Here is a 15,892-nt window from a genome sequence, read left to right as displayed (position 1 = left end):
GCTCCGATTGGACCCCTAGCCTGGGAACCTCCATATGTTTCGGGTGTGGCCCTAAAAAGCAAAAAAAAAAAAAGTCTAACTCATGAGAAGTTAGAAAAATAATGGAATAAACTCCAAGCCACTGAGCAATCACACTATGCTTTACAGACATAATTTCTAATCCTTGAAATACTCTGAAGGTTAGATTATATAGCTACAGATGTCCTGATTTGTTTAAAAGCACACACATTCCCCTTCAGGGGAAAGAAAGGTACTTCACATAAAATGTAACTCATGTATCCATTCTTGCAACTATCATTCAGCCTTGAATGTTACTGAGAAGAAAGGTGATGTCATGGCTCTTTTCACAGCACAATGAAATCTGGGGTCAAGAGCCAAAATAACATAGCAATAACTCATTTTATGAAAAAGGTAGTGGCAACTTTCCATAGTTGTAGTCAGCAAAAATTTGCACTATTTTCATAGGGATTCTACTTCCCCAAGTGCATTATGAAGTAATCAAAATAGAAATCATCCACCAAGAAAAAGTAAAACATACTTTAGAACTACTAACTCGATTTTTATAAAACAGAAATGATGAAAATAACTGTGAGTGAGTGAAGGAAACATCTTAGTGATCTCGGCAGCTCTAACAGGGATCCCCTTATGTCCCTACAGCGAAGGCCCTAGCAGCAGTTCCTGTGTAGTCATCGTCACAGGCTTCCTCTCTACCTGACCTGAAGTGCCACAAGCCCTCCAAGTGCGACCTCTATTCCTGTTATGTTTGATTCCCAATGCCCAGTGCAACGTCCTGGGCAAAAAAGACCTTGGCACACTGAAGGTCTTTTTAAAAGTTCAATGAATTAATAAGTCGCCTAAATGTGACTACTGTCATTTATGAACTAGAAACAAAGAAAATTCATACCATCATCACTTGACTAAAAGCTGGAAAAGAGGAGTTCCCGTTGTGGCTCAGCAGAAACGAATCTGACTAGTATCCATGAGGACGTGGGTTCGATCCCTGGCCTCACTCGGTGGGTTAAGGATCCAGCGTTGCCGTGAGCTGTGGTATAGGTTGCAGATGAGGCTCAGATCTGGCGTGGCTGTGGCTGTGGCTGTAGGCAAGCAGCTCCAACTCCAATTCAGCCCCTAGCCTGGGAACCTCCGTATGCCACAGGTTCAGCCCTAAAAAGACCCCCCCCAACCAAAAAAAGCTGCAAAAGAAATGTTTCCCTGAAGAAATTACCTGCTCTCCAAAACAGTCAAACAACCTATACAGAAAACAGAGCACATTCAATATTCCAGACATCCTAGCTCAGTGACATTTCCAGCGGCTGCACTGTCACAGTACATCATGCCTCCGTTATTGGGACTATGCTCAGAAAAAACTGAGAGAGAAAGTATCGGAATGGTGGAGAAATCTAGTTCCCCTAAAGATGAGTGGACTAACCCCACAACTCTCCTACGGAAGCAGACACTCAGTCCAAAGGGAGTTCATCCCGTGAGACTCAAGCACCATGTCCGCCCTCCCTTCTTGCCTGAAGCTCTATGCAATAATAACCTGATTAAGGGTATCACCTGGGACGAGGCTGGCCTGTTAACCAAAATATTCTTAAATCTTGGAAAGCATGGTTTAACCACAAAGTTCCTGCTAAGATGCAAATACAGCTGTAACAAACAAAAATATCTCTGCACAGAGACTTTTTTTAAAAGTGGGAGGAGCTGGTAAACAGGGCTCTTGACTGCTTTTCTGTGCCTTTTCCTCCACCATCTGCTGCCCCCACTAACTTAGAAAAGGAAGAAAGGCGAGGAAATGCACCCTGACAGCACACATGTGCTACATAAGCTCCAAAGCTGTCTCACTGACCCCACAACACTAACATTTAGACAAGACTATTATTATTACTACTTCTGTTTCAACAGAAGAAAAAAATGAGGAGTTCCCATTGCGGCTCAATGGTTAACGAATCCAACTAGGAACCATGAGGTTGTGAGTTCGATCCCTGGCCTTGTTCACTGAGTTAAGGATCCAGCATTGCTGTGAGCTGTGGTGTAGGCTGAAAATGCACCTCGGATCCAGAGCTGCTGTGGTTGTGGTATAAGCTGGCAGCTACAGCTCCAATTTGACCCCTAGCCTAGAACTTCCATATGCCGCAGGTGCAGCCCTAAAAAAAGCTCCCCAAAATTAATTAATTATGCCATATCAGATTAAGAGAGGGGGGAACAAAGTGTTGCAGACAGGACATTCTAAAGATCCCTCCCAAGTGATGGCCCCGTCTCCCCATGAAACACTGAAAGCTGCTATTATTCCAGGGTGTTGAGGAGGCACAGCTGGAGTCAGCATCCACCTCGCCCTGTCTCTGAGGGCAGGTTGGCCCTAGTCCGCATATTCCTGCAGGCTCCATCCCCAGCATCAGCCTGAAGCTCCCAGGCCCCAGGAGCTCCCAATGCCTCGATGAAGAGCTAATCTGTTTTAATATAGGTGACAATACTTTGGGGGCATATACTGCTATGGTCAATTGTATAAACTCGCTTTTCCAACCTCCTGAAACAGTTCCTAGGCTTATATTTTGGGTAATAAAGTTCAGAAATATGGCTAATAACATATATTGTAATATATAACAGCCACTTGCTAGGTATTTTCATGCGTTCAATTCATTTCATCCTCACACCAGCTGCGTAAGACAGGTACTACGCCTGCCTTCATGTTGATGTAAACACTTTCGAATGTGGGGAAAATATGCAGTTGGTGGGAGTATAAACTGGTCTTTTTTTTTTTTTTTTTTTTGGCTTTTGTCTTTTCAGGGCCGCACCCGAAGCATGTGGATATGGAAGTTCCCAGGCTAGGGATCTAATCAGAGCTATACCTGCTGGTCTACACCACAGCCACAGCCACGCCAGATCTGAGCCACATCTGCAACCTACACCACAGCTCATGGCAACACCAGATCCTTAACCCACTGAGCAAGGCCAGGGATCAAACCCACAACCTCATGGTTCCTAGTTGGATTCATTTGCGCTGCGCCACAATGGGAACTCCTAAACTGGCATAACTTCTTATGGAGGGTCATTTGGAAACAGCTATGGGAACTAAAACTACATATATACTCAGATAAGGAAATTTTTTTTCTGAGAATATGCCTACAGATATATTTCACAAGACCCAAAGACAAATATGCAAGAATATTAACTGGAAAAGTTTGTAACAGGGAGTTCCCTTGTGGTACAGTGGGTTAAGAATCTGGCATAGTCACTGCATTGGTTCAGGTTACTGCTGATGTGGGTTTGATTCCTGGCCCAGGAACTTCCACATGCGGCAGGAATAGGGGGAAAAAAAGTCTGAACAGTAAAAATCTGGAAACAAATATCTATCAGTGTAGCAGTGATTAAATGATAACATACCTATAGGCCATTAAAAAGGATGAAATAGATTTAGTGTGCTGCTATGGAGCATCTGCCAAGATGTATCAAGGAGGAACAAAATCATATCATTATATGTAACAATTCTTTTTTTTTGCTTTTTAGGGCCAAACCTGCGGCATATGGAGGTTCCCAGGCTAGGGGTTGAATCGGAACTACGGCTGCCGGCCTACACCACAGCCACAGCAACGCAGGATCTGAGACTGCAACTCACGGCAATGTCAGATCCCTGACCAACGGAGTGAGGGCAAGGATCCAACCTGCAACCTGCACCCTCATGGATACTAGTCAGATTCATTTCCACTGTGCCACACTGGGAACTCCAACTAGTCAGATTCTTAACAGGCTGAGCCACAGAGGAACTCCCACAGTATTTCTTAGCTAATCTCTCATTCTAGAACATAGGATCCAAGAGAGGGGAATGACTGTGTCTGGTTCCCTGCTCTGTCCACTGCGCCTAGAGTAGTACCCAACGCATAGTAGGTGCTCAATAACTACGTGTGCAGAGATAGCTACAGAATGGAAAACTTTCTCACAAAGTAATTTTTTTTTGTGGTACTTTTGTCTTTTTGCCTTTTCTAGGGCCACTCCCGTGGCATGTGGAGGATCCCAGGTCAGGGTCCAATCGGAGCTGTAGCCACCAGCCTATACCACAGCCACAGCAACACAGGATCCGAGCCGCGTCTTCGACCTACACCACAGCTCATGGCAACGCCAGATCCTTAACCCACTGAGCAAGGCCAGGGATGGAACCCGCAACCTCGTGGTTCCTAGTCGGATTTGTTAACCACTGAGCCATGACGGGAACTCCATTTTTTTTTTAATAATTTTTTATTATAGTCGATTTACAAAGTAAGATTTTTAAATTACCGTTGATATTTTATCCTGCAGAGCAGGTTCTCAATACAGTGTTCAGTTAAATGTTCAATGTCCTACAGAGTCCAGTCCTATTCTATCTAAAAATGTCTTTTTTTCCCCACATTGCTTAAATTCATATAAAACCACATCAAAATATGCTCAACACTTTTAACCTAACAGGTATCAAAAACATGCCATACGTTAGTCATGACCATTGTTTTAACAGGCACCTCTGGAATAAACAGAACTCAAAGGTCGACCTGAATTAAACTTGCTTCCCTTCATTCCTTCCAACTCAAGTCTTCTGCGTGGAGAAGGTCAGAACAAGGGTTAACTATTAAACAGTTTTGTTAAAGTTTAATGTTATGCTATGTTAAGATTCCTAAATATTTTAAGGAGCCACATGATAGCTAGTAAGCACTGAATAAACTAAGCAGATATTAGCATGTCTACTGCCTTACTTAACCAAATCTTAGATTCAGTTTTTAAAATCTTAGAAGACAGGAAATTTAAGAAAGGACATCCCTCTTACTTGCCAGAATAACCTCCCAAAGCACAGTGGAAAATAAAAACAAAATAATTTACAGGATTCACAGATAAAGTGTTATTGTCATTATTTTAGTGACTTCAGATCCCAAGGAGCCTAGAAATTTAATTTATGAAAAAGAAACAGAAAAAGGTGCCGTTTACCATCTCCAATACTGGGAAGACTTAAAGTCCCACTGTTAACATAACACAACAAAGCTTAAGAACATTTACAGGGGAGTTTCCACTGCAGCACAGTGAGTTAAGAATCCAACTGAGGGAGTTTCCGTCGTGGCTCAGTGGTTAATGAATCCGACAAGGAACCATGAGGTTGCGGGTTCGATCCTCGTTCAGCAGGTCAAGGATTCAGTGTTGCCGTGAGCTGGGGTTTAGGTCACAAGATGCAGCTTGGATCCCGCGTTGCTGTGGCTGTGGCGTAGGCCAGCAGCTATAGCTCCAATTTGAACCCTAGCCTGGGAACCTTCACATGCCACGGGTGCTGCCCTAAAAAGCAAAAAAAAAAAAAAAAAAAAGAGAGAGAGAGAGAGAGAATCTGACTACAGTGGCTTAGGTCACTGCAGAGGTACAGGCTGGATCCCCAGCCCAGCGGAGTGGGTTAAAGGATCCAACATTTAACACAGGTCACAGCTGCAACTCAGATTCAGTCACTGGCCCAGGAACTTCATATGCCATGGCTGCAGCCATAAAATAAAATTTGAAAGAAAAAAGAATGTTTATAGGAAGAAATAATGATTCAAAACCAAACAATGTAAAATTTACAATGTCTGGAATCCAATTAAAAAAAAAAATTACCCAGCAAAGAAGCAGGATGACCCATATGTGGGAGATAAATCAATAAAAAACAACCAGAACTGAAAGAGAAGTTTAAAATTAGTGCACAAGGTCACTAAAATGTTAGTACAACTGTGTTACACTTGTTAAAAATCTCACGTAGGAATTCCCAGTCTGGTCCAGCCGTAAGGAACCTGACTAGTATCCGGTGAGGACGCAGGTTCACTCCCTGGCCTTGCTCAGTGGATTAAGGATCCGGCATTGCTGCAGCTGTGGCACAGGTCACAACTGCAGCATGGCAATGATCCCTGGCCCAGAAACTTCCACGTGCTGCCAAGTGTGCAGGTGCAGCAAAAAAAAAAAAAAAAAAAAAAAAAAAAAACACCTCACGATATGGAAGATACAAAAACAATACAAATTAAACTTCTAAAGACGAAAGCTACAACACGTAAAATGAAAACCTACCCTGAACAAGATTAGTGTTAAATTAAACACAGAAGTACTGAACATGAAGACAGAGCAATTTTTTTTAAATGGCCAAAATTTTCTCAAGTTTGATGAACTCTTTAAACCCACAGATCCAAGAAAGGAGCTCAATGAACCCCAAGCATAAGAAATATGAAAAAAACTACTGAACATAAAAGCACACCAAAATAAAATTGCTCAAAATCAGTGAGAGGAAAAATCCTAAAAGCAGCCAAAGAAAAAGGACATGTTATATAGAAGAATAAAGATAAGGATGACAGCAGACTCCCTGTAGGAGGCGATACAAGCAAGAAGACAGTGAAGCAACATCTTTAAAGGAAACACTGAGAGATTTTAGCCCCAAGGTTTTAAGTTCCAAGTCTTTTGGTTTAAATCTGTAATTTTGTATAGCAAGCTTCTGTAACAATGGTACCTCTGAATTGCAAGCATTACATTTTCTCAACTCTCATCTCATTTGGCGAGATGAGCTCTCATACATACAGCATCTGCTTTTTCAATGTGTTAGACCCAAAAGGCATAAGGTAAATAACTGTTGGGGGTGCATTTAAGAGAAGTTAATATGCCAGTAGTACTGGTTCCTCTCTTATTTTTGCCCCCAAGTATATTCTTTTTTTTTTTTTTTTTTTCTTTTTGTCGTTGTTGCTATTTCTTGGGCCGCTCCCGAGGCATATGGAGGTTTCCAGGCCAGGGGTTGAATCGGAGCTGTAGCCACTGCCCTACACCAGAGCCACAGCAATGCGGGATCCGAGCCGTGTCTGCAACCTACACCACAGCTCATGGCAACGCCGGATCATTAACCCACTGAGCAAGGGCAGGGACCGAACCCGCAACCTCATGGTTCCTAGTCGGATTCGTTAACCACTGCGCCACGACGGGAACTCCCCAAGTATATTCTAAATATGTGATAACAATCACACCCTTGGGCAGCATCTATTGCGTACAAAGTACTTTTTCAACTGTCATATTCTCTGAAGTAGTTAAGGAAAGTATTATCATACCCACTGCATAAATGGGGCAACAGAAGTTCAGAAAAAGGGAAGTGATTTATCCAAGGATGTGAGGTGGAGGGAGTGATAAAGGTGAGGGGAGGAAATATCTTGCCATTTCTTTTCTTTCTTTTTTTTTTTTTTGATTTTTGCTTTTAGGGCTGCACCCACAGCATATGGAGGGTCCCAGGCTAAGAGTGGAAGTGGAGCTGCAGCTGCTGGATCACAGCCACAGCAATGCCAGACCCAAGCCGCATCTGCAGCCTACACCACAGCTCACGGCAACACTGGATCCTCTGACTTACTGAACAAAGCCAGAGATCGAACCCACGTCTTCATGGTCAAGTTTGTTACTGCTGAGCCACAACAGGAACTCCAGCTTGCCATTTTTTAGATTCTTCCTCTGGGCCAGGTATAATGTTAGCTTAAGGTTAATTTGGCAGGAGTTCCCACCATGAAGCAGAAGGCTAAGGATCCAGCATTGCCTCCGAGGTGGCATGGGTCTGGTCCCCAGCCTGGTGCAAATGGGTTAAGATCCAGTGTTGTTGCAGTATGGCAAGATCACTGCTGCACTTTGGATTCAAGCCTTGGCCTAGGAACTTTCACATGCCACAGGGGTAGCAAAGGGGAAAAAAAAAAAAAAATGGCAAAGAAAATTACACAACCTGGTGTAACCAGGTCTTTCTAACTTCAAGTACCTCTTTCTATTAAACCACAACTAAAATATATTAAACTAAAGGACAAACAAGATATAAAATTTCATTCTGGGATAGCACTAGAATAATGAAGTTGAAAATTCTACTCAAAGAGAAGTAAAGCAGCCTTCTTGAAAATAAAGGCGTTCCCGTCGAAGCTCAGTGGTTAACGAACCTGCCTAGCATCCATGAGGACATAAGTTTGATCCCTGGCCTCACTCAGTGGGTTAAGGATCCAGCATTGCCGTGGGCTGTGGTACAGGTCACAGACATGGCTCGGATCCCAAGTTGCTATGGCTGTAACTCCAATTCGACCCCTAGCCTGGGAACCTCCATGTGCCTCAGGTGCGGACCTAAAAAGACAAAACACACACACACACACACACACACACACACACACACACACACACACACGAAAAAGAAGGAATAGTTATTATTCCATTTATTCTAATGGCCAAGCCCCCAGTGAACACCCTGCAACCAACATCATGTGGCATCTCAGGACAGGATTTCTCCTACACAGTTCCTTATTACAGACCAAAGCAGGATGCAACCAAAGAAAGCCCACCAGCAGACAAAAACAAGTCCAGGAGGCTGATGCCTAGATTAATCTAATGATAAAATTTAAACTCTGGAGTTCCCGCCATGGCGCAGTGGTTAACGAATCCGACTAGGAACCATGAGGTTGCGGGTTCGGTCCCTGCCCTTGCTCAGTGGGTTAACGATCCGGCCTTACCGTGAGCTGTGGTGTAGGTTGCAGACTCTGCTCGGATACCCTGTTGCTGTGGCTCTGGTGTAGGCCGGCAGCTACAGCTCCGATTAGACCCCTGGCCTGGGAACCTCCATATGCCGCGGGAGCGGCCCAAGAAATAGCAACAACAACAACAACAACAACAAAAAGACAAAAGACAAAAAAAAAAAAAAAAAAAAAAAAATTTAAACTCTGGGAGTAAATAGTAAATGATGCCCTGCCCCAAGCTAAATCCAGCCTGATGTCTGTTTTTATAAAGGCCACAATCTAAACTCGACTTCTAAAGGCTGAAAAAAAATACATATGAAACATAAATTTTAATTTATGATAGACATGAAAATCAATTCAAATTTATTTGAATAAGGTTATTTATTTATTATCATCTACGGCTGCTATGGCTCTGGTTCAACCCCTGGCCTAGGAACTTCTGCATGTTGAGGGCTTGGCCAAAAAATAATAAAAATAAAATAATATCAAATCTAAAACATGTATTATCTGGCCCTTTACAGAAAGTTTGTCTACTTCTGCTTTAAGAGAACAGATGGGCAGTGACCTGAGCTGCTGCAGTGACAACATCAGATCCTTAAACTGCTTTGCCACAAGGGAACTCCTTCCTACTGTGTTTTGAGTACTCTGTTTTAATAATCTGTCATGAACACGGTAATCCTGAGTCCACTGCCAACACTGGTTAAAGAGGCGACAAAAGTAAGGCCATAAAGCAGTGGCTGTTACTCAGGGAATGCATCTGAATCACCTGGCCCAAGGTTGGGATTCCAGCAGGTCTAGGTAGGACCCCTGTGTGTTTACTTACGCCACTGCCATAAAATATGGCTACAAAAAATTTAATCTAAAAAAATTTCTCCTTCTCAAAATGCCAACTTTTTTTCTTTACCCAGACACAGCAATGTCAGATCCAAGCCACATCTGGAATCTACACCACAGCTTGCTCCTTTAACCCACTGAGCAAGCCCAGGGATCAAACCCACATCCTCACTGATACTAGTCAGGTTTGTCACCACTGAACCACAATGGGAACTCCATGACTTTACTTTTTTAACTATCATTTTCTCAAGTGTGTCAATTACACAGACTTAAAGAGATCTTAAATCATTCATTCGTTTCACAAATATTTATTTATTGGGTGCCGATTGTGAATCTCCTTAAGTGCTCAAAACACAGTAGAAGGGAGTTCCCTTGTGGCAAAGAAGTTAAAGGATTGTCACTGCAGCAGCTCAGGTCACTGGTGTGGCACAGGTTTAATCCCTGGCCAAGGAACTTCCACATACCACCTCTGTGACCAAACAAACAAACAAACAAAAAGACATTGCAGGAAGCAAAACCAAGGTGTTATAACAGATAAGACTGGAGACATGGGAAGACAAGAAACCTTGAAAGCCTGGTCCTAAAACTTGGAATTTTGGGGCCACAGAGAATCACTGAAAATGCTAAACCAGAAAGTGTCATGGTCTAATCTATGACACAGAACTCATTCCAGCAGGAACAGAGAGGCCAGCTTAAAAGGTAGATAAATACAATCACTGCCTTAAGGAAGTAAGATTCTTATGGAAGAGAAAAAAGTAGAGATAAATAATTAAAGGACATGAGAAATGTCTGATTTAGTGAATAACAGGGAAAAAGTACTTTAAGAGAGCAGTTAAATTCTTTTATTCCTTTTTTTTTTTTTTCTTTTTGTCTTTTTTGCTATTTCTTTGGGCCGCTCCCGCGGTATACGGAGGTTCCCAGGCTAGGGGTCGAATCGGAGCTGTAGCCACTGGCCTACGCCAGAGCCACAGCAAGGCAGGATCCGAGCTGCGTCTGCAACCTACACCACAGCTCACGGCAACGCCAGATCCTTAACCCACTGAGCAAGGGCAGGGACCGAACCCGCAACCTCATGGTTCCTAGTCGGATTCGTTAACCACTGCGCCACGACGGGAACTCCAAATTATTTTATTCTTTATTCTTTCCTCTATTTTTCAGATAATTAAAATTACGAAGAAGGGGAAATTAATCTTTATGGAATTATCCCAGCTAATAAATGATGGAGCTATATACTTAAAATATCAATATGTTTTAATGCGTAAGGAAACCATGACTCTAAACATTGAGCATCAAGGGCTCCTAACAAGACAGGCTACTTGCAACAACAGGGACTGACCCCGAGATTATCACACTACGGGAAGTCAGATAGAGGAAGACAAATACCATATGATACCATTTATAAGTGAAATTATAAAAAAGATACAAATGAACTTATTTACAAAACAGAAACAGTCTCACAGACATAGAAAACAACTTATGGTTACCACAGGGGAAAGGGGGAAGGATAAATTGGGAACTCAGGATTAACAGAAACACACTAATATATATAAAACAGATAAACAACAAGGACCTACTGTATACCACAGAAAACTAAATTTAGTATCTTATAACACCTATAATAGAAAAGAAGCCTAAAGGTACCTATACGTACACATATATGTAAAACAGAATCACTTTGATGTACATCTTCAATACCTTAAATCAACTACACTTCAATTAAAAAAAGAAAAGGGAGTTCCCGTCGTGGTTCAGCGGAAACACGCTGACTAGTATCCATGAGGACGCAGGTTCAATCCCTGGCCTTGCTCAGTGGGTTATCCCTCGCCTTGTTCAGTGGGTTAAGGATCTGGCGCTGCCTTGAGCTGTGGTGTAGCTCACAGATGCAGCTCAGAACTGGCTTTGCTGTGGTTGTGGCTGTGGCAGCTGCAGCTGCAGCCTCAATTTGACCCCTAGCCTGGGAACTTCCATATGCTGCAGGTATGGCCCTAAAAAGCAAAAAAAAAAAAAAAAAACCACACACACACACAAAACCTAAATCTGATTATGTCTTTAGCTCTAGCTATATTAGATTAAATTTACAGCAAATTCTTTGTAGTTAAGCTACAAAACAGAATAAAATGCAGACTATGTAATTCCACAAGATAAAACATCAATTTCAGCAACAATTAGAAGAGAGAACAGGAGTTCCCGTCGTGGCGCAGTGGTTAATGAATCCGACTAGGAACCCCAAGGTTGCGGGTTTGGTCCCTGCCCTTGCTCAGTGGGTTAACGATCCGGCGTTGCCGTGAGCTGTGGTGTAGGTTGCAGACGTGGCTCGGATCCCGCGTTGCTGTGGCTCTGGCGTAGGCCGGTGGCTACAGCTCCAATTCGACCCCTAGCCTGGAACCTCCATATGCCGTGGGAGCGGCCCAAGGAAATGGCAAAAAGACAAAAAAAAAAAAGAGAGAGAGAGAGAGAACAAAAGATGGAGAAGCCTATAGTTTAAAACAAGTCACAGTATAATATAGCATTGAGATCCTGATTCCAAAAAATTACGAGTAATCAAGAAAATTTTAACACTGGTTGGATATTTGAAGGTAACAGGAAATTGTGTGACAGCGGTATTTGTATTTACTTTTTTTTTTTTCTTTTTAGGGCCGCACCTGTGGCATATGGAAGCTCCCAGGCTAGGGATAAAATCCGAGCTGTTAACTGCCAGCCTATGCCACAGCCATAGTAACACCAGATCCGAGCTGCATCTGCAAAACTATGCCGCAACTTGTGGCAACATGGGATACTTAACCCACCAAGCAAGACCAGGGATTGAAACCACATCCTCACGGACACTATGTCAGGTTCTTAACCCACTGAGCCACAATGGGAACTCCTCTATTTACCTTTTTAAAAAAATGTATAAAGATATACATACTGAAATATTTAAAATGATATGACAGGGGAAAAAATGTAATTGTAATGTATACATGTAAGGATAACCTGACCCCCTTGCTGTACAGTGGGAAAATAAAAAAAAATAAAATAAAATAAAATAAAATAAAATGATATGACCTCTGAGTTTGGGATACAGATAAAGCTAAACTGGCCATGAGTTAATAATTGCTGAAGCTGGATGAGGGTAAAGAAGGGCTTATTATACTAGCCTCTACACATGTGGGAAGAATTAAACACATAAAAATAAATAAGTCCAATTAAACACTAAGTTTCACATAATAAAAACGTCTTTTTATATTAACTTGTCAAACTGTTAAAAAATTATGACAACGCAAACAATTACATGTAAAAGGAATAAACAAGGTCCTACTGTACAGCACAGGGAACTACATTCATATTCTGCAATAAACCTTAATTGAATAGTAAAATAAAAAATTATGACAAGAAAATTTTAACACTAGTTGGATATTTAATTTGGGGCATTTTTATGAATCTTTTAAAGCCTAGCAGTGTTTTATGATTTAATGCAACAAGTACTTGAAAGAACTGAAAACTAATAATCACCTACAAAAACAGCTTTTATGGTAAAATCAGTAACGCAAAACTTAACACCAAGCAAAACCTCACCATATCAGATAACATCAAAGAGTTAAAAAGGTGAGCTGGATTTTGAAAAACTTAAGGTTTCCAAAGGAGACAGGCTGGGGATGGGGGATGGGCTGGGGGTTGAGGATGGAAATGCTATAAAATTGGGTTGTGGTGATTGCTGCACAGCTATAAATGCAATAAAATTCACTCACTAAAAAAAAAGAAAGGAAAAAAGAGAAAAAGGTTTGCTGTATAAATTATATAGAGAGAGGAAACTATCCCATCTTTTGGAGATCGGGTAGAATTGAAATTCATGTCATTCAGTGAGTCTCTGTAACTAAAACCACACAAGCAGTAAAAACAAATCATTTGTCCTGCCGTAAACCACATCAAAACTCTGAAAAGCAGCTCTGCTGCCAAAACCATCAACTTCCTCAAAAAACAACTTTACTATTCTAGTTTCCCCCGCCAGTCAGAATCAACAGGGTGTGTTAAGACTATGGATTTTTAAAAGCAATTTACATACGGGCTGGCATTTGCTCCTCAATTAAAGATTCCAGTTAGGTCAGTCCCACCCTGGGACCATTCAGCCTCTCGGCCCGGGATGCCCTCCCCCTTTAGCGCCTGCGGACCGCCTGCTCATCCACTCAGACTCGCTTTCACTGGGCGCCTCTACTGATGTGTTCTGCGAAGACAGAGTAGACCTTTCAGCAGCCTGTTTCCCATCCCCATCAGGATTTAATTAATTTTTCACACCCCCAAAAAGTCTTATTGTAATAGCACTGGATACAGCTATCAGCTATGTTTTTGGTTCCCGGGGACATGACACATTGCTTATGTCATTTAGGCATAAAATCACATGGTCACACCACCAGCAGTTTTAGGTTAACCAAAATATTTATTTCAAGGTAGGTACGCATGAAGTGAGCACAAAACCCTACAAAATATCTTGAGCCATGAACTGCAAGAGCGAAAATAAAAGCAACCGTTTAAGGCAAAGACCCTCTGACATCCCCCAAAATAAACAAAAAAGGCAGGCAGGGAGGGAGGAAGGGAGGGAAAAGACCACCCGCGCCTCCCCTAATAAAGTTGCAGGACAACCCGATCACCATCCGGGGGCAGATCGGCCTTTCTCTCTCGGCAGAAGCTGTCGTTTTTTAAAACACGGGAGCAGACGGGCAGCATTCGGACACCGGTGTCCGCCTGCTTCTGTGCGCGAATCCCGGAGCCGTCGGCGCTGCGAGCCACCGGCCGGGCCTCGGCGAGCAGCAGGCGGACCCAGCGTCCGGCCCGGACCCTCCTTCGGCGCACGGACGCGCGAAGCCCGCCACCAGCCCGCAGACCCACTGCCCAGGCGCTCCCACAGGCGAGCCCGGAGGGCGAAGGGCGAGCAGGGCGCCGGCCCCTCCGCGCCGCGTCAAAGCCAACGGCCGAACGGCGGCGACGCCCCCGGGACGGCCAGGCGCCCCTTCCCGGCGTGGCCCCCGCCCTCCGCGCCGCCACCGCCTCCTCAGGCCCCGCCGCCAGGCTGGAGCCCCTGGGCCGCCCCGCCGCGCTCGGGGCCCGCCGCCGCCCTGCGCACGGGCCTCACCTCAGGGGCGAATCGCGAGCAGCGCGCGGGCTCCCAGGTCCGAGTGCGGCCGCCGCCCGTCCGCTCCAGCTCCGGCTCCGGCTCCGGCTCCGGCTCGGGCTCCGCCCCCTGTCCGCCGCGCGCAACCCCAGCCCGCTGCCCCGGCCCGCCCGGCCTCCCGCCCCCTCAGCCCTCAGCCCTCAGCGCAGCCCCAGCTGCCGGAGCTGGGTGCGGCCTGCGGCGCCGCAGCCCAACAACGCACCACCCCATAGGTCCAGCTGTTGCCGCACCGTCCAGCAACACGTCCTACGATTGGCTGGCTACCTGAAGCTGGTGGACGCGGCGGGGCGTGACCGGGGCGGTGAGGGGCGGGGCTTGGGCGGGCGGGGTTGCCGCTCTCAGTTGCCGCCTTCGGCTTAAGTCGGCCTGCGGCCGGCTCCGCCCACCGGCCCCGCCCTCCCGCTGCGGACAAAACAGGCTTTAGCGCGTGGGGTCGGTGGGTCGCAGCCCCGCCAGCCTCCTCATCGAAGCAGGCCGGTCTGGATGTGCCAACGGCGTCCGCTCACCCGGAGCCGCCTGGTCACTCGTGCATTGTCGCCGGTCTGGTCCGTGGAGGCCTCCTGCGGGCCTGGTTCACCGGATGCTCTGGAGGGCGTGCTTCTCCCTGTCCGCCTCTCCCACTTCTTCAGCTGGACCCTGCCCTGTGCCCCGCCCTCTGCTGGTCTGGGAGCAGAAGCTCCTGCAGGGGCGGGGCCGGAATCACAGGCGGAGTTTGGGGCTGGGCGGGCAGCCAGGGTGGGGCCGGGACTGCCTGGGCCTGTGGATTCTGATAAGGCCGCGGCCTGCTGCCTAGAGCTTGGCGGGCTGATGCTGGAGGAATGAGCACCAGTCACCTCCACACAGCTAGGGCCTTGGTGAGAACAGGCTACCTGTAGACCTGAAGACTACTCTGGAGACTACATCAGCACCTGCCCTGAACTGCCCCTCCTGTTGTCTCATCTGAGTCCCCAAAAAACCCCGGGAGACATGCGCAGAGCTTCTCGCTCCCTTTAACCCATAAAGAGTTGAGGCTCAGAGCTGGGAAGTGAAAGAATAGTGTGGAATCCAGGCCTTCCCTCCCAGCAGAGTCTTCTTTAGTCTAGTCCAGGAAAGGGTGGGGGACCCTGCAGATGGATAGGAGACAGTGACCTCTGATCTCCTGGATGTTGGCTTCTGTCAGAAGACTTCTGACAAGACTCCACAATTACACATCACTCACTTCCATTTCCTTTGCACCGGGCCACAAGGGCTGGCCATAGGAGGTGTCAGCAGGGGCTTGCTGAAGGGAAGAAGAAGTAGAAGAGGACAGAGCATGTTAAGTAGGGACACAGAAGATACAAAAAAGACCCAAATCAAACTTCTGTGAAAAATACATTGGGTGAGATCAACAGCAGATCAGATCCAGTGGAAGAAAGTATTAGTGAACTTGAAAACATGAAAAAAGAAAAGCTAA

General features: G+C 45.1%; 1 protein-coding gene across 1 annotated transcript in view; it reads right to left on the bottom strand.

The window, feature by feature from the left end:
* ADD1 (adducin 1) overlaps nucleotides 1-14,561 on the bottom strand; it is an 83,508-nt gene extending 68,947 nt beyond the window's left edge. The window contains 2 exon segments of the mRNA XM_013978492.2: nucleotides 13,357-13,515; nucleotides 14,422-14,561. Of these exon segments, the coding sequence (XP_013833946.2) occupies nucleotides 13,357-13,366 (10 nt within the window). The 5' untranslated portion in view covers nucleotides 13,367-13,515; nucleotides 14,422-14,561.

The sequence above is a fragment of the Sus scrofa genome, chromosome 8 (genome assembly GCF_000003025.6).
Source record: "Sus scrofa isolate TJ Tabasco breed Duroc chromosome 8, Sscrofa11.1, whole genome shotgun sequence".
Classification (NCBI taxonomy): domain Eukaryota; kingdom Metazoa; phylum Chordata; class Mammalia; order Artiodactyla; family Suidae; genus Sus; species Sus scrofa.
Note: the sequence above shows the minus strand (reverse complement) of the source record. Positions and strands in the feature narration are given on the sequence as shown.